A 26,854-nucleotide genomic window follows, 5' to 3' on the forward strand; every position below is an offset into this window, starting at 1 on the left:
TCTTTTTAGTTGGAATGACTGTGATAAAATTTCCCAAGGATATTAGTCCGTCGGATCAGGAAGGCCAGTCTCACCCAATCTCCTCATGCAGTGCACGTGCATTGATGAAGCAAATCTAATTCTATTGCAGACCAGGGCGAAGGGAAAATAAGTTAGAAGGCACAACGCAGTTGAATCCGCCTTGGGCTCTGAGAGTTTCTGCTGCCTCTCCAGCCTGGGCTGGGAACATGGATGAGGGAACAGTGTCCTGGAGACCCTAAGTCTAGCATCTTCCTCCCGCATGTACATCCAGAGTTGAACAGTCTTTCCTCCAGTGTGGTGGTCTCAGCCAAATGCAGGACAATGGCTTCATCTGGTGCTTAGTGGTCGAAGCAACCCCTGGCAATATCACGGAGAAACTGGCCTTAGGGGAGAGGAATATTCTGCCGAACTTTCCTTGCTGACTTCACTCTGCAGCGACGGCCTTTCCCGAGCTTCTACCATGCCACCACTCAGAAAATTCTCCACTATTCTGATACTTTTCTTCTCTCTATGCCTCTGGTCCCTCCCCTCTCCCCAAACTCCTTCTCTGCTCATTGCCTTCGGAGAAGGTTGGGGTGCCTGTGCACAAGCCCAAGCTCCCACGTGGAATTTAGGGGCATCTGGCTGCAGGGCTGGGCTGCTCTGAGCCCTGAGTCCCCTCCCAGACTTCCTCTCAGGGACAGGAAAAGGCCTCCCCTGGCAAAACGCCCTTCTCTGAGCCAGGCACACAGGCTTGCATTTGTGACTGAAGGAGTAGGCAGCCTCCTCCACGCACTTGAACTTGACTGTATCTTTGGCAGGTAGCAAATTAGGGATGTTCAATAAGTGTGTGCTGAAACATTTCAGTGTGGGGGAGACCAGGGGAAGTGGATGTGTGAGTGGGGTGAAGAAAGCTGTCACAGCAGTAGCTAGATCAGGGCTGGTCTTGAGGTTACAGGCTGGTAGGGAAGTCAGCTCTCCTCAGTCCCACACCCCAGGGTCAGGACACAGCAGCTGCCCTGTGCAGCTCCTGAGTGCGCAGCCCAGCCTAGCTGTCTGCAGCGGATGGGGGAACCTGAGTCTGAGGTTCTTATGCTACACCGGAGGGGAAGATTTTGCCCAGGCACTGAGCACAGAACCTCATAGCATCTTCATAAATATTTGTGCAAGTCAGAATGCACCCCAGGGCCCCCGGGAGGCCGGTGTGCTCTGTTCATTTAACCCTTGAGCCACCGCGGGTTCTTGTCCCATGGAGTCTTAAAAAGGAATTTGCAGACGTTTTAGATAAGTAAGCAGAGAGAAGCAAACTCTATTCAAAAAGTAAGACAAGGTTGATTTAGAGGAAAAAACAAAGAGCAAAGACTCCAAGGCAAGGTTGCCAAGGAGGGGCAAAAGACACGTCCTCCTGGACTGTCCTGTCTCGAGTGTGTTCCGTGAGCACCTCTTGGAATTGCCGTCCTCATCTCAGAGGCCTCTTTAGCTCTCCCAGTGTCCCTGCCTGCCCTGTCCCTCATGCTGCCTCTTAACCCCAACCTGCCCTGGGACTCAGCTGGAGGCAAATGGGATACACATGGGCAAGGAGGGGCCCTGCTTTGAGGAAAGTAGCGGGATGGGGAGGAAGGTTTACCACCAGCGGGCAGGAGGGCTGGGAAGGGGCGCTGAATCGGCCCATGTGAGGCTGGACAGAGGACCCAGGGACGAAGACAAGGGCTTTCTTTATTCACAAAATGATGTCCTTCCAGTATTCTGTTCTCATCCACGCGCACATTGGAAACATCTGGAGAGCTTTTAAAACACCCTGGTGCCTGGCCGCACTTGCTGAGATTCTGATTCAACTGGCCTGAGGTGGGGCCCTGGCACGCACCTTCAAAATAAAGTTCCACCTGGGCCTCTCGCACGCAGTCCAGGCGGAGAACAGTCCAGATAATGAAACAAAACAAGCGGCAGAGAGGGCCCCCCCGAGGTGGGTGGGTGCCCCTCCCGACAAGTCCTGGGAACCCAGGGAGCAAGGCTGGAACCTTCCCTTCCAGCAGGGACTCGGAGGAAGGGGTGGGCGCTGGGATTCGGGCTGGTAGACTTGGAAATGGGGAGCTGCAGCGCTAGGAAGGGGGTTCGGGCTTTAGGAAGCTGTGCGCAAGGCAAGATGGATGAGGTTCAACGGGCCGCTGATGGCAGCGGAGAGCTGATGCAACAAGGAGGGGGCTTGGAGTGGGAACCCAGCCCGAATCCCGGGGAGCTGGCCCTGGCTGCTGAGCCGGCAGCCTTGGGGACGCAGCCGACGGGGATCTGCGGGAAGATGGTGCGCCCCCGAGGAAGTGGGGGTGCAGGGCGTGGCGCGGGGGCCCTGGAAGAAAAACCCGGGAGAGCGATAGGGGCCGCTCAGTCGCTCAGACACACGAAGTCCACAAGCACACGCCCGAGCGCGCGCGCACACACACACACACACACACACACACACACACACGCGCGCGCGCGCGCACACGCGCCCCCCCCCCCCCCCGGCGCACACGCCCCTTGCACGCGCCTCGGCGCGCCTTCCCGGCGCGGGCGGGGACGGCCGGGCAGACCCGCAGGCCCAGCCCGAGGCTCCGGCCCGCTGCGCCCCTGCAGAGGTTGCGCAACAGGCGGCGGCCCCGGGGGCGCCCGCGGAGCGGGGCTCGCGGCCGGGCGGGCGGGGAAGGGCCGGGGGCGCGCCCGGGGGAGGCTGGGGCGCGGGGTGTGTCCGGGAGCCGCCGCCGCCCGCGGGGCCGGGGCGGGGCGAGGCGCGGGGCGGGGCCGAGGCGCCTATAAAGTGGCGCCCGGCCGGGCCATAAACAAACCCCGCCTGGCTCCGGCTCCGGCTCCCGCCCCGGCCGCGCCGCGCTCCGCGCTCTGCCCTCCGCGCCGCCCGCCGTCTGGGCTCCGCCGCCTCGCCCCGGACTCAGGTGAGGCCCCCGCGCCCTCCTGCGCGCACAGCGGGCGCGCCCGGGGCGCCGCGTCGGGTCCCGCTCGCCCTTTGTGGTCGTCGTGGCGCGAGCGCGGGGAGGGGGCTTTGGGGCGCGGGCGCCCCTGGAGTGGGGGCGTAAGGAAGACCCGGGAGAAAGGACTGATCCCCGCTCTGCTTTCCCGGGGAGGAGGCAGCGGGACCCGGGGGTTCGGGGAGGGTGGCGAGCAGGGGATCCCCTTGACGTGGCTCCCCAAGCCCCCCTGGAGCCCCGGCGGGCGCGGCTGGCGGAAATGGGCGCGGGAGGTGGGCGGGGCGCGCGCGGGGCGCGGCGAGGTGTGTTCCCCGCGCGGGTGTCCGGGGAAGGCGGGGTGCGCCGGCCGCGCCGGGGCCGAGGCTGAAGGAGACAACGTGCGCGCGTCTCCTCCCCAGACCGAGCCGGAGGGGCTGCCTCGGAGTGGCCGGGGCTGGTTCAGCCTGGAAGTCGGGGTGTGTGTGTGTGTAGGGCTCGAGGTGTGGCACAGCACGTGTCGCGCGCGCGGAGTGTGTCCCGCAGGGCAGCCGGCGGGGTGCGCCCCTGGAGGTGGCCCTGGGTCCCCGCTGCGGTGGTGCCTGGGGCGAGGTGGTGCGGGAAGAGGGTCCTGCGGGCGCCTGGCGCGTGCCGGCCGGGGCTGGGGCGGCCGGGGCTGGAGTGGCGTCACTTTGGCCTCCACCCACCCGCCCCCGCTTTCCTTTGCTGCTCTGCCGCTGGGTCCAGCCTCCAGGGGCAGAACAGCTGGAATTGCTGCGTGTCCCGGAGAGCTGCCTGTGCAGCCTGGGCAGGGCAGCCCGCCAGGGCGTGTAGAATGTGACAGGCTCCGGGGGAGGGGCCCTGTCATCCCCTCTGTTAAATTAGTGGGGTGTGTGTGTTGGGGAGGCTTCGAGGTGTGTCACAGTGCAAGCTGAAACCACTCTCCAGTTCGTGGCTTCTGCCACCAGAGGTCCCTTTGGGTCAGGAGCAGCACCTGGAAGGAGAGGCTCTGGAAGCAGTGGGGAGGCTCCCCTGGTGGGGTCTCGCCCAGTGAACTGGTACCCAAGACCAAGTCCCCCAAGATGTCCTGGGCGCTCCAGTTTGCTTGGCTCCTTTAAGCTACTGGGGAGCATCAGAGCGGAAGCCTGATTAGCCACTGGCCATGCTGGGGGGCTCCGGCGTCCGCTTGCCCATCAGCCTTACTTAACCTTCCCCCAAGTCACCCCAATGAACAGAGTAGCTCACTTCATGCATGTTCATGCTGTGGAAATGCAGCTTCGGGGGCTTCATTCCAGGGTCTTCCTGTATGGGAATCCTGTGTGTGAGTTGAAATCAGAAGGTACAGAGTGTGTGAACCCCAGTGGGTCTCCCAGCTCCGGGGAGACATGAAATGAGGGGCACACAGTTTCGGTGTGGTACTGCTGGGTGGCCTGGGGTGGGGAGAGGTTGTGACTGGAAAGTTCTAAAGTGACTGAGCTCTGGTGCAGGGAGAGAGACCTGGGGTGTCCCCTGACCTGTGATGTCTTAGCTCAGGGCAGGCTGCCCCCCACCAGGGGAGCTGCAGATGGTGTTGCCTCTGGCTTGGCACCTGGCTGGCCCAGGGCCTGGAACCCAGGAGGCCTTAAGTTGCAGACAGGGAGGAAATGCGGCATCTGCTTCCCTTCTCATCCCTCAGGTGCCTCCCCAGGAAGCAGTTCCCTTATTTGGGTGCCCTGTGAGCTTTTGGGGGCCTCTGTCCCTGAGTACCAGGCTTGTCTAGGATTGCCAGGCATTGGTTCAATCACTAGGCAGGGAATTAAAACCCACACAGGTTACTGCTCCCAAGTTCTCCCATTTTACAGATGGAAACTGAGGCCCAAACACAGGGAGTGACTTGCCAAGGCCCAGCTGAACTGCAGCTTTGCTCCCAAGCCCTCCACAGGTGTCCTGGCTAGGACTGGAGGCAGGGAAAGGCCTGGAGTTTTACGTCTCTGCTATCAGAGGCGCAGAAATAAATGTGAACTGTGCTGAGTTTCTGGTGATGAAACTTTCTGGACAGAATGTAGGATTTTTTTTTTTTTTTCTTTTTCACCATCTGTCAGGTGTTCTTGAGAGATTTAGTGCATAAGTCTTAGAAAAAGTGCAACAGCCCCACTGAATGGTGGCGGCTGAGGGAATCCCAGGCTGGCCCTCAGATCTGGCAAGAGGGTTGGCACCTCGGGCCTGAGCTGGCCTCAGCTTGGAAGGGGAAGAAGGGTGCCCTTGTGTTTGTTTTGATGGCCTGAAGCTGCAGTTCTTCCTTGGGACCCAGCTCCGGGAACACTATCCAAGGCCTGACTCAAAGGCTTTGGGCCCCAGAGAGCAAGTCAGGGGGTGACTCAGCATCTAGGATTCTACCGGGGAGGGGGGGGGGCAGAAGGGGCAGGAGGTCAGCTGCTGCATCCCCCACCCCTTGCTGCTTGCAGGAGCCCTGCCTGGGCAAGTATGCGCCCTCAGTGGACGGGGAGCTGAGGCCAGCAGAGTTTAAGGGACTCAGAGCCAGTGGCCAGCAGGAGAGCCGGGCTTTGTACCTGAGGAGTGGAATGCCAGCACCTTTGTTCTCCAAAAGAGCTGCGGTTGGGGTGGCTGGAGAGGGCTATCCTGAGAAGCAGATTAAGTCCTCGGGCCCCTGGTTTTTGGAAATTGTGACTTTAAGGAAAAAAATGTATAAGGAAAGCAGTTCTGTCCGTGAATTCCCTGGTTTTCTTCCATTCAACATCAGCTGCAATTTTTCCCCTCATTCATGTTATAACAAAACCACACTATTCCAGCGCTTGCTGTTGGGAGCAGCTCCTTGCCTCAGTTTCCTTCCCTGTACAATGAGGTTCACAGTCCCAGCAGGTGGTGTGGGTATTCATGAGCTCATCCCTGTACAGCGCTGAGGACAGTGCCCTGCCCTGGGAGCACCACACTGGGAACATCTTTGGTGTTTGCTGGCATTATTTTCCAGCACCTTCTCAAGATTTGTGCCCTTGGCCAGTGGTGTCCTTGTGTGAAACTTACCCGGACCAGTGAGAATGCTGTACATGCTGGATGCAGGTGTGGCTTCGGGAGGCTCTCCCCAGTGCTGAGCTGAAGCAGATTGCATTAAACTGTGTTGGGCCCCCCTCTGAAATGCAGCTCCCCAGGCCCGGTCTCCTGGGACCCTGACTGTGTTGTGTTGGGATGCACTGGAATCTGCATTGTTCCCCAACGCCCTGGGCCAGGCTGGGCTGGGCTGGGCTGGAAGCAAGGAGCACCCAGACATCCTGAGCACAGTGCTCTGGCTCAGGTGCCTCTCACTCCTGGAGCGAGGAGACATTCTCGACATTTCTCAGAACACTGAGGCTTGAACAGGTGATTTCTTGTCTGGGCTCAGTGAGTGGTGGCCTCTTGCAGGTGAGCCACTGGGACCTCGCCCTCTGGCGTTGTCCTTCCAAGCCTCCCAGATGCTTTAGACCTGTCTTTGCAGCCTGAGCTTGGTTTCCAGGCTCCATTTCAGGAAAAGGGCTGCACCCCCTTCCTGCTCAGTCCAGCCTTAGCTCTGCCCTTCTTGATCTTCCTTTGTACGTTTAGAGACAGCCAGACAGCCTCTGCCACAGAGTCCGTGGTTAATTCCAAAACATGCACTCAGCCTCCTGCAGGGCCAGCCCAGCATATGGGGAGTGGGGTGTGCATGGGGCCCTAGTCTCCAGGGTGGGACCATGCCCTTGGGGCAGTGTCCTGGGGAGTCTGTTTTGGCAGATTACAAAATTGGGATCCACACAGGTCTCCCATTGACCTAGTCCTTGGTATCCCCACCTCCCATTCACTGCAGACCTGCCTACTCCCTGCCCCCGGCTCTGTCTTGAGGCTTTTTGTCCAGCAAGATGAGTCTCTAAGTAAGGTGGGAGGAGGTAAGCACCTGGGGACCCTGAATGCCCCACTCAGGAGTTTGTCTTTAGAGTTTAAGCCTATGAGAAGGTCTCTCCGAGTGTAAATGCAACACTCATGCATGCTTTGCTTGAAGGGGTGGAGGACCCTGGCTCTGTCCTGTTCCTCCATCCCAATCCCTGGCCTCACTCCCTGGGCCATGGAAGGTTCTGGTTGACCCCTTCAAAATAGCAGTGTGAGCGTTTGTCTGAAGCAGGTCGCCCTGAGGACTCTGTCACGAGCCCCCTCTGTCTCTGACTGTCTCCCCTCCAGGCTGGTAGGTCTGGGTGTGTGCCTGGAGTGTGCCCAGGGACCCTGCCTTGATCGTGTCGGGCTCTTTCTGTTTTCTCCCAGAAGACCCGGTACGTGGCAGGCACTCAGTTCCTTTTGGTCAAAGGGAAAGCTCCATTTATTAAGGAAATAATGGCCTGTCTTGTGTAGAGAGCTTGGAAGGCCACCCAGAGGGTGGAGGTGACAAGTGCATTTCGGGGAAGGCTCATCCGACCAGCGTGGCCATCACCCCATCTCAGGGACAAAGGATTTTGTAGGAAGAATCCATTTCCGCCACCTGTGCCAACACTGGCCCCGTTTGTGTACTTGCAACAAATGACCTCACAGACCATCTAGTGCAGCTGATGCTTGTCCTGCAGATTCAGGCAAAATCCTGACCCACCCAGCATCCTCTGGACTCGTCCGGTTGGTCCATCATCCTCTCTGCCAAATTGCTCAGGCTGCCAGGACTCCGCTGAGCGTCTACAGGAAGGCCCAGGGTGGTGCTGCAGGGAAGGGAGGCCGTGCCCGGCTTGCTGCCACCTCCCTCTTCCTGCTATTGTGCCCTCTGTGCCGTGGCCCGCTCCTGGTTCTGGCTCCAGTGAGCCCTGAGATGTGCTGGCCCATCAGTACCCAGCGGCTGAGCCGTGGGGGTTTGTCTTTTCTTAGTGGCTCCTTTTTCATTCTCTGAAGATGGGTGCTGACTTCTAGGCTCCCTCCAGGCGCTGGGGGCCACTCCAGGACCTGTTCTCTAGATGCCTCCTCCCTGTGACATGTGCACCTTTCCTGGCTCTGCCTGGGACAGACCTCTTCTGACTCCTCTTGCCTTCAACTGGGGAACTTTGTTGATGAGCCCGTGAGTCCACCCATCCTGTTTACTAGGTCGATTATAGACGCAGAACACAGGAAATTAGGGCGCTAGCTTCCTCACCCTCCCCAGAAGCATCGATTCAGAGGGTCAGAGGCATCAAGAGACCCTGAGGAGGCCTTGTAAGCTTGGTGTCCAAATCTCTCTGGCAAAGAAAGGACCAAGAAGGTGGCCAGAGTAAGGCTCCTTTCCTGGAGGTTGATGCTGACGTGGGTCTGTTCCCTGGAATCCTCTGGATGTCTGTTCAGGGAAGTGCTGTGCCCAACAGCAGCAGCACCCATTGATCACCCTCCCACCCCCTTTTTAAATTCTGTTGGGCAAAGAGCCTGGGGTGCTGGAAAGAACATGGCTTTCACGTGGCTGTGCAGCCAGGCGTGTAGTGGAAGGGCCGTATCCGGGCCAGTTGCTGGCAGCCACAGTGCAAACTTGTCAACAGCTCCCCCTGGACTCCCCTCTTCTCTGATTCACTAAAAGGCTCCCAAGACTGGAGTCAGCCCTCTGCCCCCTACACCTGCACCCCAGTCCAAGCTGTGGGTGTTGCATCTTTCCCTGGGTGAGAGGTGTCCAGGCTTTAGGAGGGTTCTTTGCTGTGGAGTCTCCAGTTACCCCTCTGTCAGCTTCTGGGGTGCCCCACCTTCTCCCAGGAGCAAGCAGATCCACATAGTGGTTACTTTTTTGCATTTGCCACATCTGGATGGCTCTTTGGAGCAGAAGTAAAAACAGAAGCCCCTTTGGGTTTGGTGGAAGATTAGAAAAGTCTCAGATGTGAACTTTGCCTAAAGCCTGGGTCTACTTGGGGTGACCCTGCAAGTGGAGAGAGAAGCACGTGGCTCCCAGGTCCAAATCCTAAGCCCTGCTGCTCCCCCCACCGCAGGCTTTGCAGAATCAGAGGCTGTGTCCCTCCCTCCCTGGGGACGGGTAAACAATTCTCACACACCACTGTTTGCCTTCAGTGCCTTTGCCTGCTGCCCTCCCGGTCTCCAGGGGCCTGGTCTTCCCTTTTCTGGGCAACCCCAGTCTTGGTGTCCTCCGGGACCAGGAAGCCTGGCTAATTGCTGACTATATCGCCTGAATCTGGTGAGCCAGAAAGGTATTTGCCTCGGGGGCCTCTGTTACTCATTGACCAGCGTGGCTGAAGTGGAGCAGAGCCCTGTGGGGTGCGCTGGGTCTGATGGCTGGAAACCCACGTGATGGTGCCGGGTCACTCTGGCACGACCGTGTGTAGAACACAGGTTGTGACCTCACAGAGGTCCCTGGGCCCCTGATGTAGCCTGGAAAGGGGCTGGCTAGGTTGTGTGCACAGATAAGGAGCAGGATTTACCAGTCTCCCTGCGGTGTTTTTTCTAAGCCTCCCCACCCCGGGGGCTGTCACGCCCATTTTACAGATGAGCGAACTGAGGCTGAGAGGTCAGATATTTGCGGGGGAATCACAGGCGCCAGCTCTGACCCTCCAACGTTCCCTGCGTCTGGTCAACTGTTGCTTCTCTGCAGTTGGTTTTCACTTGAGGAGGGTGGGCGGGACAGGAAGAAGTCATCATGCAAACCAGTCTGGCAGCCGGCCTTGGGGCCTGTGCCGTGCTTGGGGCCCTGCGCAGGGTTTGGTGGGCGGGCATCTACCCTGAATTCCACCTGAGCCTCTGGGAGATGACAACTCTGCACCTCGCCAGGTGAGCAGGAGGGCCGAGACGCCGTGCCTGTGTGGCCTGCCTGGGCCGCGGTCCCACTGAATGCCCCACGCAGTGCCGGGACTTTCCAGGAGGAGCCAGAGGCTGGCAGGACTGGCACCCGGCGCTCAGCCTCAAACCCAGGGAGAGAACTGAGTGGGCCAGGGCAGGGCCTTGGGGTGCTGGGGACACATCCCCCTGCATGGGGCTCCGCGCCCCTGGGGTGGGGGCACCAGCTGGAGCTCCCCAAACCAGGTTACCTCCCACCCCCACTCCCAGGTGAAGATCAGGGTCATGAGTCTTGGTCTTGGGGTTTTGAGTTTGGATCCCATAAAAACCTCTGAGGATGTGTGGGCACCTGGGGTCCCTCCACCCGGCCTCGCTGTCTCGGCTGCTGGGTGCTCTCAGGACAGCCACTCTGACCCCTGGGCTTCTCCGAGGCCCTGAGAACACTGATGGCCGGGGTGGTGTGTGCCTGTGACAGTGTACGAGTGTGTGCCTGCGTGAGTGCGCGTGCATGAAGGTGAGTGTGTGTCTGTGACTAAGTATGTGAGGTATGTGACTGAGTGTATATGTGTACATGTGAGTGTCTAAATGTGTGTGTGAGTGGGAGCTTTGAGTGTGTGCATGTGGGGGGTTGAGTGTGTGTGTGTACAGTGAGTGTGTTGTGTGAACGTCATGAGAGTGAGCATTAAGAGTGTGCATTTGTGTGTGTGTGAGTATATGAGAACACGAGGATGTGTGTTGGTGCGGGTGTGTGAGAGCCTGTGAGTGTGCATGTACACTCTAACTCGCAGTCCTAGCAGAGGGCTCCCTCTGCCCTGGATCGTGGTGTGTGTGCCCCCCACAGTGGGTGGGGGGTCGGAGTGCTGCCAGAACCACGGGGAAGGAAAAGTGGGTGTAAGATAAAGAGGTCGCCAGGAGCCTATTTGAGAGGCCAGAATGTGGAGCTGTCCTGACGGGCGCAGGGGGAGCCTGCAGAGACTGCTTTGTGGGGTGCTCGTGGCTTCTAGGAGCCAGGGGAGCTGAGCCGCCTGGAGGGAGCAGCAGCTCGTGCCCAGTTGTTATCAGTGTGAACTTGCCAAGGTCATCATTTCAGAGTAGATTTAAACACAGGTCTTGCTCTCAAGCTGCACAGAACCTGTCCCTCTCTTCTAGGGGCAGGAGACACAGGTAGGTACCTGTCCAGGTGGGGCTGGAGCAAGCTGGAGTGCACCCATGGGGGTCGTGGGAACCCTGACCCCCGCCACCCCAGAGAACCCCTGTGAAATGTGAAGACCTTACAGTCTCAGCATGAAAGGTGGCATTGCCAGGACCCTGGGTTTCTGGAAGTTTCCCTCGGCTGTGTAGGCGAGAAGTCCCATGAGCCAGGATCTTGGGGCCATGAACACGCTGAATTAGCAAGACCCACAGACCACAGCTTGTCCTGCCTCCTGCCTCCGAGCTGGCAGCTGCCCAGGAATGCTCACAGATATAAAACTGACTTTGTTTTGGGAATGTTCTGGAGCATAGACTCCAGGACTGCATAAAGGCATTCTTGTGGGGCTGGTTATCTACTGGGGAACATCGGGCCGGGGCTCCAGAGCATCCCAGGGGAGCCGCCCACAGAATGCCATGTGTTGGCACGGGGGAGGGGTGTTTGTGGGGTGACCCCGGCTTTGTGGCCGGCTGACCTCAGAGGTGTTTCACAAAGAGGATTCTGTGGGTTCCTGGAGCTGGGTCTTCAGAGGAACCTGCAATCCTGGGCTGAAAATTCAGAGGCTCTTGTCCTCCCGCCCTACCCCTGCCCCTCCCTCTCTGTTTCCTCTGTGGGGCCTCAGTGACTCAGTGCCCAGGCTCCCGCTCTGGAAAGTAGCTACGTGACACCCTGGGTCAGGCTGGTTTTCACCAAGTTTCCCTCTTCAAACTGATCTGTTGACTGGGGGACAGGGGCATTTTGATGCCTCCTTGGCCACTTACTCCCCACCCCGTCTGCAGCACTTAACCCTTATTCTGGGTTCTTGCACCGCACCCAAGTACTGGGGGGCACGTCTTTCTTCCAGTTCCCTGTTGATATGTAAGATAAATGTTCACACCTGCAGCTCCCAGACGGAGCTCCCAGGATCCTCAGCACACGCCCCGCCCCAGTCTGGCCCCCTGAGAATGGAGCCCCATCCCTCCATCTAGTTTGGCCCCGGTCTAGCTCTGGACCCTCACTCCAGTCCTTCTGCGTGCACTGGTGCCTCAGCTGCGAGGGCCTCCTCTGAGCCACCCTCCTCCTCTGCCCTCCCTTTGGATTCATGAATTGCTTTTGCCAGGCGGTCCTTTTTCTTTCAAAATTCTGCTGTGCGTTGAGCCTGTTAGACCCCTGGTCTTGGGGTGGCCCTGCTCCCTGCCCCTCTTCCCCCAGCACACAGCAGAGAGGTGGACATGGGGGGTTCTGGGAGGCCACCCCTGCATTGGGAGTCCTTTGAGGATGAAGCTGGCTCCAGGCAGTGGCCTCCTGTGACCCTCTGTCCTCTCGGTTGTTGCCTGGGGCTTGGGAAGGAGTCATGTGGGTCCCCTCCTAAAATACAGGAGAACCTTCTGGGGCATGTGGATCGGCGTGGACTTGATAGAGGATCTGGTTTGACGTGTCCCTCCACCCCTGTCACCGAGAGACAGCTGTGTCCATGAGTCCCTTTCTTGTCTCTGGCAGCCTGCTCTCCTGAGCCCCAGGGTGAGGGCTGTGGGCAGGGCGGGCCTCGCCACCTGTCAGGTGGGAAGAGGGACTGGGAGTTGGGCAGGGTGGACTGCCTCTTTGGGAAACATCTCAGAGGAAGTGCTGAACTTTGGGCTTTGTCCTCTGGCAGGTGACAGTGGGGACATGTCTCGGGAGCTGCAGGACGTGGACCTCGCCGAGGTGAAGCCTCTGGTGGAGAAAGGGGAGGTGAGTGGACATGCTCCTGGCCACACTCATCACGTGCACGCTCACATGTGTGCACACACATACGCGCACATGCAACACTGTGAAACAGGTCTGCACATTCTCACGCACAAACATGCACACACATGTCCAGTGCTTCCTCCTTGCTGCGGGTCCCCCTGTCCAGGAACACAAAGGCCTGAGAGGGACCCTCTAGAGTCCCAGCCTCGCCACCAGGAGCCAGCAGGCACTTACAGCCCTGGCCCCTTCTCTGATCACGCGCCCACCCTCACTGATCTTGTTTGTGCATAGTTACACCCGAGGTCACTGAGTCCCTGTAAGCTGCCCACCTCTGATACCAGGAGGTCTGGAACATGCCATGTGACCTCCGCTGCCCATGGGGTCTGTCCCGGAGCTGCGAAGTTAAGGCCACATGCCTGGGTCGAAGTTCTGGCCTTGCAGCTGTGAGTCCTTCAGATCCTACAGCCTCGTCATGCTCCAGTTCCCCAGCTTTGAAACAGTGACACCAGGACTGGGTGAGGATGGAAGGGGTCAGTTCCTGTGGAGCAGTTAGAGCCTCCTCTGGCCCGCAGAAGGAGAATGATGATGCTCACCGCCGTCATCACCCGCAGGGTCAAAGCTCTCCCATCAACAAGGCTCCCTGTTGGGAAAAGCGGGCCCTGCCCTCCAGCCTGGGCTGGCCTGATCCCGGCCTGGACTGGTTGTTTTGACCAAAACCCTTAACATTTGCACGGTTGACACTGTATTTTGAAACTATGTTCTCATCCCATATTTCACTGGGCACATAATTGCCGGGGAGGTACATCTTCTAAAAATGTTTGCCCTCAAGCTCAAAAGTGAATGACTCTAAGGTCAACTGAATGCTTGACAAAATAATGGTTAATATGCGTGAACCATGTTGCGCGGGTCTGCCTGCGTCAGCCATAGATCCCGGTTTCCCAGGCTCATCAGCACGAGACTGGTTGGGTCGATGTGTGCTTGGAGGGCTTGTCCCCATTTTACAGAAGAGGAGACTGTGTCTCAGGGATGTGAATTTGTCCTCAGTCCTGTAATTACAAAGTGTGGGGCTTGCAGCCAAACCCAGGCCAGCTGCCTTTGCTGAAAGAGCCCTTGGAGACTGCGTGGGACTGTGCTGCTGGGAACCCTGTGCTCCCAGCCTCTTCATTTTGAATGTAGGGGGGTCCTCTCTCTAGTCCCATTTTACAGATACAGAATCTGGTCTCTGCTGGGAAGGAGATTGCCTGGTTCATTTAGATAGTATTTCCCAGGCCCAAGAAAGCAGAAGAATGCATTTGGGGTCTGCAAATGTTTTCTATAAAGGTCCAGAGAATAGTATCTTAGGCTTTGTGTTCTTCCAGTCTTTGTGCCAACTATTTGACTTCACAGTTACAGCGTGTGGGCAGCCGGAGACCGCATCTAACAAGTGGCTGCTTGTTGTGTTCCAATAAAACTTTATTTGCACTAACAAGTGGTGGGCCGCAGTTCGCTGGCTGTACTGTTCACCATACCTGCTTCCAATCCATTTCCTCCTCCTCAGTCTGAGTCTATGCCAAGAACCCTTAGGTAATGCAAATAACCATCGACATATTCTTATCTTCCCCTTGACTTTATTCTCTGAGTGACATCTTGCAGAACTTTGCAGATCAGACTGTAGGGCACTGGCTTTTGTCCTTCCAGCTGCAAAGCATCTATGTTTCTTCGATGAGTGCCCTGAATATGGGCACGTGGGTCTTTCTAGCCTCTTGCCATGTCCAGCAGCACACAGGGTACTTGCACACGGTGGAATCTTGTACACACACACATTTCCTTACACGTGCAGGTGCAGTTCTGGGATAAATTCTCAGAAGTGGCCCCCCTGGGTCTCCAGGTAAATGCATTTCCAAACACAGTGTTCAGATACTTCAGGCAGCCTGCTGGCATTCTTGGAAAATCTTTTTTCAGAAACAAGCCTCTGGGAGGTTATCAGCTGTAGGTTGCTGGGACCTCTTTCCGTCAAGGTGGAGATGGACGACACCGTCCAGTCCTGTAGATGGCTCAGCAGTGTTTTTTGTTGGCCTCGCTGTGGGCATGCCCCCTGGGGCCACTTCACAATGTGGATGGCCACTGGCCTGGAGACAGTTTGAAGGTTGGGGTAGGGCTTTCCTACTCCCTTCTTCCAGGTTGCACACACACGCACACACTCACACACCCCCTCACATTCACACAGATAGGTCACCTTGGTTTCCACCTGATTTGCCTAACTTCTTGCTGTTCTTAACAGCAGCTCTGTGTGTGTGTGTGGGGGGGGGGGGGAAGGGCGGTTATTTTGGCCTCCAGCAGCAGGGCCTCTGTTTGAGCTCCTTGCTATCCTAACAGGGTCCCTCTACTTCATCTCTTTTGCATTTTGCTCACTGAGCTGTCTTCTGTCCAGGGGATCTGATTGGGACTCAGTTTTCAGAGCATGTTTGGACCCATCTCTGGGTCTGGAGGAAAATGTGCCAGTGACATGTCTTTGGAGATGCTGACGGAGCATGTGCCCAGCTCCTTCACGGAGCCACACTCGTGGCTCCCCAGGAGACAAGGACTCATTTCCGGCCTTCCTGGGCCTGTCCTGTCCCTGACAGCTTTGGCAAAAGATGAAATTGATGCTCAGAGCGAGCTTCTGCCCTTCTCTTTCACCCATGAGAGGTTGGGTTTGAATCTAGGTGATGGCCAGTCCTGGAGGACATTTAGGGACAGTGACATGGTCAGGTTTGAGTTTTAAAAGTACAGGACTGGGTGGAGACAGGGACACCAGTTCCCAGGCAATTGCAGTCCTGTGTCTCTCAAGCCTGCGGCCAGCTCAGACCTGCAGATCACTTTTCACCAAGGCAGTAGTCAGAGAGGACTGCGCTCTCGTGTCTGCTTTTCTGCTAGACTGAAATTCTTCATTCTTCGAGATATAAAGAAGCCAGCGCGCTGGGAAATGCAGGACAGCACAGAGGCGGGAGGGAGGGTGGATGTTGACTCGGGACTGGGAGACCCTATTTCTCTGCGGGGACCCCCGTGGCGCTGACCATGTCTCTCCTCTCTCCGCAGACTATCACCGGCCTCCTGCAAGAGTTCGATGTTCAGGCGAGTAGAGGATGTGACCCCCACTGCGCTCTCTCTCTTTCCTTCTTCCTTCTTGGTTGAAGTAGCTCACTGTTCCGTCCTTGCGGGGCCCGGGGAGAAACCTGACTCCCCACACTCCCTGGTTAGAAGCTGGCTTGAGTTCTGGTTGAGGAGGAAGGAGCTGTCACTCCTGCGACAGTGGGACAGAGACCAGCCCTGCCCAGCCTGGTCAGACGCCGGCCCAAGCAGGGGACATGGGCGACACTAGGTGGGCTCTGGACGGTCAGGGGAGGGAATGGAAGCAGCCCCGACGTGCTAGGCCCTGCTGGGAAACCTGAAACCAGCTGGCACTGTGGTTTGCTGGCACTGCCCGTGCTCAAGTTTGGCCCGAGGGTGAGGGGCTACCTCTGAAACTTTCTCTAAGAACAAACATTCCCCCTGAGAGCTTGGCTGCGGGCCAGGTCAGCACCTTGGAACCTTCGGTCCTGGACTTGTTACCCCAAAGTGGTGTGTGGCCTGTGGCGGCAGCACTAGAAGTCCAGGCACTTTGGAGCTCGCTGGGGAAGAGGGGTGCGATGCACAGCACGTGCAGGCTGGTGTGCCTGCGTGCCTGAGCCCCACCTGCACTGTGCAGGTTACTTGCTGGGCCACTCTGGACCTGCGCCGCCTTCCTCCAGTCCTCTCCCCAGCCCCCAAAGAACTAACTCCTCTTTCGCCCAGAGTGTCCTGTGTCAGGACTGGCCCCCCCAGGCAGGGATGGCAGTCTTGGCGCTGTCTTTGGAGGGAGGGGGGATATGGGAGCGGGGTTGGCTGGCTCGAGGTCGTGCAGAGAGACCCGGCTACCAGCCAGGTGGGTCCCTTGGCGTGTTTCCCACCCCCCCGCTGTGCCTGTCTGCCTGCTGTGTGCCGTGTCCCTAGGCGCTGGGGACACAGCCGGGGCGTGACGAGCCTCCATCCCTGGATTCAGGAACTTCAATTCTGAACTTAACAGCTCAGCATCTTCACCCCCAACACACTCTTGCACTGTTCTCACGCTCACAGCCTCCCCACCCCCATGTCCCAAGGAGAGCCTGAAGCCAGCGAGGTGAGGCACCTGCCTGAGGTCACAGGGCAGGAAAGGGGCAGGACTCGGGGGCCGTAGCGCCTGCTGATGTGCTGGGTGTGGCCCCAGGTAGAGAGGTCCGAGAATGCTTTAGGAGGAGGTGACGCTGAAGGGTAGACGGGGCCTGGAATGTGACCCGGGGAAGAGTAGGGACCCTGCCTCCCACTCAGGGAGCAGAGTGTGCAAGGCTCCTGCGTCTTCTAGGGCAAATGTGTCTTCCTGAGACATCACAGGCTCCGTGTTACCAGCGAGGCCTGAAAGTTGGCTGAAGCCAGGCTGCTGGCTGCGGGAAGGAAGCAGTTTGCTCCAGCTCTGCAGGGAGGGCTCTGGCATGAGGCTCGAGGCAGTTGTGTGTGCGACTTTGATGAGCGGGAAGGGTGGGAGTATTTTGGTTTGCGGGTTATTTTCTTTGGCGAGGTTTGTAGAATCCAAGAATGTCAGAGCTGGCATCTAATGCCTTCTGCCCTAGGTGGAGAAACTTCCTTGAAGGCCACTTCAAAGTGAGGAGAGGGGCAGGGAGGCAGCCAGTGCAGGCCCACTGGTGGTCGCAGGGCTTCCTTTGCCAAGGTGGCCAGTGTTGTCCGCCTCCCTGCGGGTGAGACTCCGTCTGGAGATGTTGAACTTGCCAAAACGTCGTCACCCATCTGCCTCCTAAATAAGCGATAGTCCTGGGAGTCGTCATCGCTCTGTCTCTTACCCACCACGTCAGAACCGTCGCTACCTCCTGTCCTGTGTCATCTCATCCACCCTCAGAACACACGAGGGGAGGTGCTATTCCATCTCATTTTATAGTTGAAGGGATGAGGCCCAGAGGAGGTCTGAGGGGCCTGCCCGGTGTCACGCGAAGATGCAGTGGATGCCCTAACCTGACCTGGCCCCCGCATCTGGACCCCACGTCCACGCCACCAGTGGGGAGGGGCCATGGAGTGGGCCCACTACCCATCACGCCTCACTCCCGGCCAGTAACCTCCTGTGCCCGAAGCACCTCTCTGTTGCATTTGCTGTCTGGTTCCTTCCCCCTGCATCTTCAGTTACTAGCTGGCTTGGCTTGGTTTGGTTTCCTTGGGGAGCTGTGTGCGCTCACCAGGGCCCCCTGGGCAGTGAGCTACTGTCGCCACAGGGCTTGGAGTCAGGGTGAAGGGGGCGGAGGCTGGAGGAGCAGGGGCAGGGTCTGCTGAGCCAGGCTCCCCCTCTGGAGCCGGGCTGGGGAGGCCTGGTGTCTGTTGGGGTGAGGGGGTGGGCATTCCCCCTTCTCTTAGAAGCAGATCAGCCGGAGGGGGGAAATGAAACGGTGACCTTTCGCTCATTGCTTTCTTTCCACACAGTTGCTTCTTGTTTTCATGCTTCTGACAAAAGGTGGGCAGGACCAGCGGCTTGGAAGCCTCAGCCCACATTTCTCATGTGCGCCCTCCCCGGCTTCACTCCCTTGCCGAGCCCCTGGGACTCAGAGCGAATGGGTGACAGATGGTAGGGGCGCTCGCCCTGCCCGCGGGGTCAGTGCAAAAGGAGACTTTGCGGCCTCTTCTGCGGGCTCCCCTGGAATGTGCTCCTGGTGGTGGAGGAGGGGCACGCCTGGTACCCCCAGGGGTGGGGAGCTGGGCCATTGACCTGTGCAGCTGAGGCGTCAGGCTGTTCTGGCAAAGATCCCCTTGTTCCACGTTCGCAGGCCATGCAGTGGACAGAAGCGGGTTCAGATCCAGCTCTGCTGGCCCTGTGCCCTGAGCACCCTGGACCTAGTTTTGTAATCTTTAAACATGGGGGGCATCATCGTCCCTCAGGTGCCAAGAACATGAAATGACACGGCCTGGTCTTGGCACACCAGCCTTTGCCCCACGCGCCAGGGTTGCCTCCGTCCACTCCTCCCCCAACCCAGGGAGACTTCTCTGCAAGTTCTTTGGAGACTCACCATCTCTGGTGTGGTTCCAGCTTCGTGCTGCAGCGTTTCCAGGCTGTGCTGGGCCCTGTCTCCTGCCCCTGTAACTGACGTCCTTTTTCTTCACGTGATGGCGACGTCCTCGAAGGTGGGAAAATGAAGGCCATTGGCCAGCCTTGACCTCTTTGAGGACTTCCTGTCTTCCAGATGTCCCAGCAGCTCAGGCTGGAGTGAGAACCAGAGGTTGGCCGCCCAAGAGCCAGTCTGGAATCTTCTATCTGGGTGCTCGGCTACAGCCGGGAGCTGGCTCCGTCTGGGAAGTGACTGCCTTTAGAGCATTTGCTCAGTACAGGGCTGGCTGTCCCTACATGCAACGCTGTTGTGTGGCTGTCCTTAACATAGGTACCATTGTGTTCCTTCCCAAATGTACCTCTCTGGCAGGCATGCATTGCGACCCCCTTATTTTGACCCCAATGCTGTGTGTCTGGTTCATAGCTGTTTGTTGAATTTTCATTTCTTATAGTTATTCCCTGTCCCTTGTTCTTTCCTGCTATGAGTGATGGTATTTTTCCTGAGCATGATCCCTTCCAGCGCCATCCATGTTGCTGCAAATGGCATGTGTTTATCTTTTTTGAATGCTTATTACATTCATTTCATTTTTCTGCGTCCCTTACCCAACGGGGATAGATCTGTGGCACAGCCGTACCTGCGCCTCCCCACCGTGAGCGCAGACAGCAAGCCAGGAAGCTGGGGAGGCTGTGTATTACATAAAGATGGTGCTGGAAATAGCCCCTAGCACCTTCTCTGCAGCTTCTGTTCTCATAGTTAGCCTTTCTTGCCTCAACAAGCCTCCACTTAATGCTACCTCTGACTATCCAGAACCAGCTTTCTTCACCTATTGTGTGGGGTACTCCCCAACCCCCGCCCTCAGCCATGACTTGACCAAGGCTGGCTAGACTGGGAGGGGTCAGGTCAGTGTGTGTCATTCCCTTTGAGTCCAAAGCGCCCCTCATTTACCCAGCGCTGCCGGACAGGTGGATTATGGGGGGAGGCAGCAGCAGCTGGTCACAGAGCTCTCCTGGATTATCCAGCCAGTAGATTTAAGCCCTGGGGCTGGCGCTGGGGTCATCTCTGAGATGATGCCATGCATGCCTCCGGCGTGGTGGGAAATACTGCAATTTGCAAAGCGCTTCCCAGTCTGGGCACAGTCTTTGTCTTGGGAGCAGCTTCCTGAGCAGATGTGTTTGTTATCAACCTCAGTTTACAGCTGAGGCGAGGAAACCTTAGAAAAGGGCGATAACTTAGCCAAGGGCACATGGTGGGTGTATCATCAGGATTAATGTTTCCACGCCATAGGGTCACTGCCCTGCGCCCAGAGGCTGGTTACTGCAGCACCAGGTTTTAAGAAAAGAAAGATGCTTGAATGCAAATCAGTTGGCAAGGAGGTGGGAAGTGTAAATGCAAATCTGTCTCCCATTTCCTAAGAAACAAAAGAGGTCATGGATTTTGGAGGCTGGGGTTGAGAATAAAGGAGTTGGCTAGTTGCAGGGACCTTCATGCAGAAAGAAGTATGAAGAGGCTTTTCCCCCCCAAAACCTGGAGTTCTGAATTTCCACTGGAAGTCCCCTCGCCTCTGGCAGCCCCCCTCCTCTGTGTTTAGTCTCCCAGTGCAGCCAGCCTTGGGGCTCAGCTCAGGTTACTTCTGCTTGCTCAGACTGGACTAGGTCATCTGCAGAGTAACTGCCTTTGTGAATACACACCTCAGAGTGACAGTTAAGTAATTACCACAGGGCCTGGGAGAAATTTACCGTTTAGCTCCTGTACCATATCACTCAACAAATAGTGCCCTGAGCAAGGAAATGTTTGCTGATTTTGCCAGGGGGCCTGGTGCAGCAGACTGCAGTGTCGCCCTGTCCCAGAGCTGCTTGCACTGTCATGATGAGCATGTGCATAAGATGGCTACTGAACCCCCAAGCATCTCATCCATATTCCAGGTAGAAGAGCAAAAGGGAAAAGTCAAGAGGCCAAGATTGACCCTTAAAATAAAACTCAAAGTTCCAGCAAGTTCTGTTGACATCTCTGGCCAGAACTATCTGCTGACCACCCTTGGCTATGAAAGATGGGGAGGGAGGGATTTCACCAGGCATGTTGGACGAATATAGTCATAAAGAAATGAGTGACAGACGTTTGGGAGGCCAACCAGCCTGGCCTGCCACAGTTCACACAGCTCCCATGCAGGATTGGCAGCCAAAGAGATGAAATCTTGGAGGAATATTTAGTGGTCGGTGCAATTTTCACCACCTGCCAGCTTGCAGACGGCATGGATGGCATAAGTCTCCAAGTGTCTCCTCTGAGGCAGACCTGTCTACCCCAATTCCCAAACTGGCAGACGGGTTGGGCAGGTGCCTGTGAAACATGCATTTGTCTGGTGGCGGGTGCTACAAAGAAAAGAACAAGGACACACACTATGTGTGCAGCGGGTGCAGGAAGGGACTCCCTGAGAGTGACATTTGTGCCGAGGCCTTTCCAAGTCTGACACACCTGGTCCCACACCTGCAGACTGGGGGCAGGTGTGAGGTTTGGGAGGATGGGAGGAGCAGCTGTGATGTCTCTGTGTTGTGTGCCAGGGCCTTTGAATAGCAGGTCCGTGGAGATGCTGAGTGGGTAAAAGCAAAGGGCCGTCTTGTCAATGCCCAGGGCTGGGCTGGAAGTGAGATGTGGTGGATGACACGACAATTGTTGCCCCCACACTGCCATCCCCTTTACGCCTGGAGAGGAGCCCTTTCTAGGCTCTTCCAGAGGAGCTGGGAGGAAATTTCGTGCAGCTGGGTCTCTCCCTTGTGCATGCCCCGACTGCATGGAGCCCCTGGGAGCAGGCTCTTCTGTGATCTTACTGTGAGTGTGGGGGAGCAGAGGATGGGCCTGGAAGGTGAAGGGGAGTGTGTATGTGTGGTTCAAGACACCAGAGGGCGTCCCCTGATGAGCCCCAAGACAGGAGGCTTTCCCTTCAGCGAGGGGCTGTGCCTTGCACCAGGCTTTTCTAAAGATCTGAGCTCCTTTGTGTCCTTTCTTTGGGGAAACCAGGGCACTGGGGTGGGCCCAGGTTACCCTTCCCCACCCCTGGGGGCTCTCACAGGCATCCTAGTGCTAGTTGGACAAGGACATCCCATCTCTGTCACCTGGTCCCCATAGCAAGAACAGCGTTTCTCCCAGCGCTGTGTGCCTGGCCACAGCTCACCCTCTCAGCTGAGGGACTGGGGTGACATGTGGGGCCCCAGCTGTCAGAGCGGTTGAGGAAGGGCGGTGCTTGGATTTAAACCCTGGTGCCCCCAGGCTGGTGCAGACATTGCCTGGCCTGGTCTATTTTTAGAGGCCACCATGTGGGTCAGCTGGGGAGACAATAGAGAATGTGGCCCCCATAAAGGACCATTGTTCGCACAGTGGCTTCAGGGCCAGGCCTGGGCCCAGCAGATGATCTGTGGCCCCCAGCGGGGGCCGGTCTCTTGCTCCATCATCGGAATTTTTCCAGAGCTTGCTGTGGAAAGCAGAAGTGACATGTTGAGCACTGGGGGAAAGAGAGGGCCAGGGAGAGTGGTGGGCTTTGTGTGCAGAGGCTCACTTTGCTGGGGTGATAAGCAGGTGTCTCAGGAGCGCCCCTGTGCTGGGGTAGGCCTGGGCACTGGTGGGGCAGGGGTCCTCTCCCTCTGTGCCCCGTTGTGCCCATCACCACCCCCTGGTGGCAAGCCCTACATGTCCCCCTGAGACCCTCATTATGTTCCCATTTCAGATACAGTGGCAGCTGGAGCTGTGCCTCTGGGCTCCCCAACCTCAGACTTGTTTGCCTCATGGGTGTTCGAATCCAGGGCTAGAAGCCCCTCTTATCCCTCCGCCGGGGGTGGGGAAGTGAGCAGCTCCTGTTCAAAGCACAGATGCTGCCCTTCCCTGCGCTGGTGGGACAGTCTGAGAATTGGGGTGTGTTTCTTTGGAAGCCAATTTCCTCAGATTGAGTGCCATTGCCTCAAAGGGTGAGGGGCTCTCCGGGTCCCCCTCCCACGCCCAACCCGCAGCTCCCTGGTGGGTCCAGTCCCCTTTCTCGCTGTGCCCTGGTGTCTGTGTGAGATCCTTCCCTCTCCCTACAGTCCTGGTGGACCTACCATGTAGCAGCTGCTCCATAAATGGGTGCTGGATGACATTGAAGTGGCTTGGCTCTTGACAGTGAAGAAGCAGCAGAGGTGGGATTTGACCCCGAGCAGGTGTGGCCATGTCCCCTGGCCTCAGAAGAGACCCTCCTCAGGGTCTTGTCCTCCCTGCTGAGGCCCTGGGCCTCCCAGCGTCCCAGGAGGGGGCAGCACTGTCTCACAGTGCAGGTGAGACCTGGGGTTCCGTCGGCTCTCCAGTTTCACAGGGTCCTGAGTGGGTGATCCGGCCTATCGCTCCTCATCCATGAGTGGTGAGCACTGACCTTTCTGCCTCCTGATTCATCAGTCAGTGCTATAGTTCACAACTCACTTGGCTTCTGGGGGCAGGTTCGACGGCATCTGGAATGTTCTGGGATCCATTTCTGGTGCTTCTTTACTCTCTGGAGAATAAATGTCCCCTGAGGTGGCCTTACGAGGTGTGAGCCTCAGAGTGTGCGTGAGTAGGAAGCGTGTGGGGAGTACGGGGCCCACTGTCTGGGTTTGTCCTAGGTGTGACTCTGGCCGCCTTTGTTTCCCTGTGTCAAAATGTCACCATCTGCCAGCTGGGGGCCAGGACACCCCCAATCCTGGAAGGTCTCAGCCTGGCAGCCCCACCCACCCCACACAGCACCATGGGCGGGGGCGTGGACACCCAGGCAAGGGAGCACTTCAGAGGGGAGGCCAGTGCTCCCAGATGTGGGAGATGCTCATGTGAGGCCAAGAACATGGTCCTTGGAGCCTCGGGGTGACCTGCAGGAAGGTGGGCACCTGAGGCAGGTGTGGGTTGAAGGTGAATGAGAACTGAGAAAGCCTCACCACCACAGCTGTCTTGTAGTTTAGATGAAAATAGCAGGTGACAAATCGGTCTTTGAGGTGACTCACTCTTTGAGGCAGCTGGTGTGCTTGCAGTCAGGCCAGGTGAATTTGGAGGATGGAGGAAAGAGGAACATGTCTGCAGCTCTTACATAAAAAGAATTCAAGTTTTAGTACCAAAGAGTGTGGGGATGGCTGACTGGGTGAGGCCACTTGAGGATACGGGCCGGAGAGTTGATCTCGACCAGGGGAAGACAGACCTGGTCTTCTGGGAAGGGAGGGCATTTGGGAAAGGGATGTGGCTTCATTTAGGATTCCTCTGGTCAACTCAAGATGGCTTACAGGGACTTGGAATGTGTTGTCCCGCGTGACTGAAAATCCAAGATGGTGGATGCCAACACCAAAACCTCCTTTTTCTTCTTACCATCACTGAACTGGCTCAATTTTCAGACTGGTCCTTGCCTCTTGGTAAAAATTTGATTGCTGTAGATCTGACCCTTTCAGCATTGCTAGAGCAAGTCCAGTCTACTTCCCCAAGAGCCTACCTAACTTATGGGCCTTCCATATACCAGTCCGCAAACTGGCCTTGACCTCTCAAACCTGGGTCAGGAATCAGTGTCCGCAGACCTATTAAGACCAAGGGGGAGAGTCGGATGGGGTTCCCAAGGAAAATGAGGGGCTCTTCTTAGAAGCATCACGTGAATTCTGGGCAGCCCCAAACTACCAGGTGTGCATTGCAGGTGTATAGCTACAGGTCAGATGAGGTGGGATCAGGGAAGTTCTTTCCTGTATGACCTCAGCTCTCCAGATGGGGACAATTAGGTCCTGTGCAGAGGGGGCTGCAGACTGAGGCTGGCATGTTTTGTGCAGTTAATGTCACCATCTGAACCAGGACTCTCTCTTCTGCCTCCCCCAAAAGTTCTCCTTCCCTATCTTTCTCTGCTTCTGGAAGGCACCCTCGTGTACCAGTGCCAAATGTGCAGGGAGCAACCTCTGTGCAGACAGAGCCCCTCTAAAGTCAGCAGTCAAGCCCCACCTGACACCCCCCCCCCAATGTGTCTTCTCTCTGCAGGAGCAGGACATCGAGACTCTACATGGCACCCTCCACGTCACGCTGTGTGGTACCCCCAAGGGAAATCGGCCTGTCATCCTCACCTACCACGACATTGGCATGAACCGTAAGTTACCAGGAATCATGTTTTCTGAGGAGCCTGTTCCCCCTGGGGTGGAACAAGACAGCCAGGGAGTCGGTTTCTTTTGCTGTGTCTTCCTGGAACTGTTCTGGGAAGAACTGTTACCACAGAATGGAAGAAACTGGAATGCACTGGGCACGGAATTGTCTGTGTGCCCGGAGGTTCTGGCAGCTCAGGGAGCCCCTCATGCCTGCATGTGACCGTCCTTTTACTTAATATGTACAGTGGTTTTCACCATTTCCACACAATTGTGCAACTGTCAGTTCAATTCATCTTAGAACATTTTTATTATTCTGGGAAGAAATCCTGGTCCCTGGATCTATCACCCACAACCCCCCATAGCCCAGCCCCGGGCAACTACTTCCTGTCTCTGAGAGGCTGTCTGTTTTGAACATTTTGTATGAATGGAGTCACACAAGTGCAGTCTTTGTGACTGTCTTCTTGCATAATATTTCCAAGGTCATCCATGTTGTCGCAATGGTGGTCCTTCATTCTCTCTTGCTGAAAGACACTCGGGGATGGACATGCCACATTTGCCTTTTCCATTCTCCAGCGGGGGGAACGTGTGGATGGTCTCAGCTTTTTGGCTCATCTGAATAATGCAGCCCAGAGTGTTTATAGACCAAAGTAATCTTAAGATTGCTAGGAAGTGAAACCAAATGTGGGTTCCCCATTTTTTCAGAGACGGGAATGGAATACAAGCTACTGAATGTTAAAATTACATGGGACAGAAGAGAATGGTTCTGTGATGATTCAGAAAGCACTGAGGTCTTCCTGGTGTCATGAGATCTGAGATCTGTGATCTTTTTTTTTTTTTAAAGATTTATTTTTTTAATTATTTATTTATTATTTATTTTATTTATACAAGCACTGGGTACAGTCAGAAGCACAGGAGGGTGAGAGAATTCGCCAGAGCCAGAGCAGGGAGCAGAGCAGGCAGAAGGACCGAGGTACACTGCTGAGGGGAGTAGCGGGCGGCAGGAGAGGTCTGCGCGCCATGCGGGACCCTCCTCTGGTGGCCAGGGATGATGTCAGTCACTGAAAACTATTATTATTCTTCACTCTCATTTCTCGGTCATCTCATTGCTTCCCCTTGTGCCTCCCTGATACCATCCTATACCACACCGGGATACCAGCCCATCAGTCTACCTCATCTTACTTCACTTACCTCTGACAGGACATGGAATTACAGCTGGGGGCGATGCCCCCCATTTTGGGGAGACTCATTATTACTTATAATAGGCTAACTGCTTTAATGAGAAGCCCCAGTGCCTCTTCAACTTCACCCCATATACCTTGGCTTCTCATTCACGTAACAATTTAGTGGGCATTCTGTGGAACACCTTCCACGCGGTGATTCAGGGATCTAGGATCCTTCCTTCTGTGGCTCCTCATCCACTGGAGCCTCAGGCTTCTGCCGGCTCTTCTGCACCTACCAGGCAGGCAGATGCCAGAAAAGAGAGAGACTTTCAAGGACTGAGTGTCAGGAGGAAATGGTGTGCATTGCATGCTGTTGGCCATGTCTAATCACAAGGGAAATGTAGTCCAGCTGGGGGCCTAAGAAGAACGAAGTAATGGGTGGTGCCAGTTGGCCATCTTTGCCTTAGAACGTAGCATTTAAGTGACTCATCCAGTGCCCCAGAACTAGTGAGAGGGTCTGTGCTTGATCTGCTGTGCTTATCCTTGTTTAAAAATCATCTGTGTCTTAACCAGTATCCCTGGGAGATACTGGCGAGAGATACAGGAGGCCCAGAGAGAGAGGCTCTGTGGAGCAGTCCCTACCCTAACCGGGGCATCATGGGGAAGAAGCAGGAGCCGCCATGGGAGCCCCCCCAGCGCCCACTGGAGGCTTAAGGTCATCCATCAGCATATTCAGTAGCTCCCTGACCATCTCCACTTCACACCCACTGCTTTGCCCCATATTTATTCTTGTCTTTTATTACCAAAGAGAGCAGGCAGGGGAGAAAGCCCTTCTTTCTTGTAAGTCCATTCCCTCCTAGTGACTGGGAGCGAGACAAAGAAAATGAAGCCCTCGCGCCTGGGACGGCCTGCTTATCCCCTCCTCACGTTCTCC

The 26,854-nt window shown here is 56.6% G+C and overlaps 1 protein-coding gene across 1 annotated transcript in view; it reads left to right on the forward strand.

The window, feature by feature from the left end:
• The first annotated feature begins 2,863 nt into the window (after window positions 1–2,863).
• The window catches only part of NDRG1 (N-myc downstream regulated 1), a 40,460-nt gene continuing 16,469 nt past the window's right edge, over window positions 2,864–26,854 (forward strand). The window contains exons 1-4 of the mRNA XM_037501540.2: window positions 2,864–2,924; window positions 12,476–12,552; window positions 15,607–15,642; window positions 24,660–24,765. Coding sequence (XP_037357437.1) covers window positions 12,490–12,552; window positions 15,607–15,642; window positions 24,660–24,765 — 205 coding nt within the window. The 5' untranslated portion in view covers window positions 2,864–2,924; window positions 12,476–12,489. The remainder of the gene's footprint in view (window positions 2,925–12,475; window positions 12,553–15,606; window positions 15,643–24,659; window positions 24,766–26,854) is intronic.

This window comes from Talpa occidentalis, unplaced genomic scaffold (assembly GCF_014898055.3).
Source record: "Talpa occidentalis isolate TD23 unplaced genomic scaffold, MPIMG_talOcc4v2.1, whole genome shotgun sequence".
Lineage (NCBI taxonomy): Eukaryota > Metazoa > Chordata > Mammalia > Eulipotyphla > Talpidae > Talpa > Talpa occidentalis.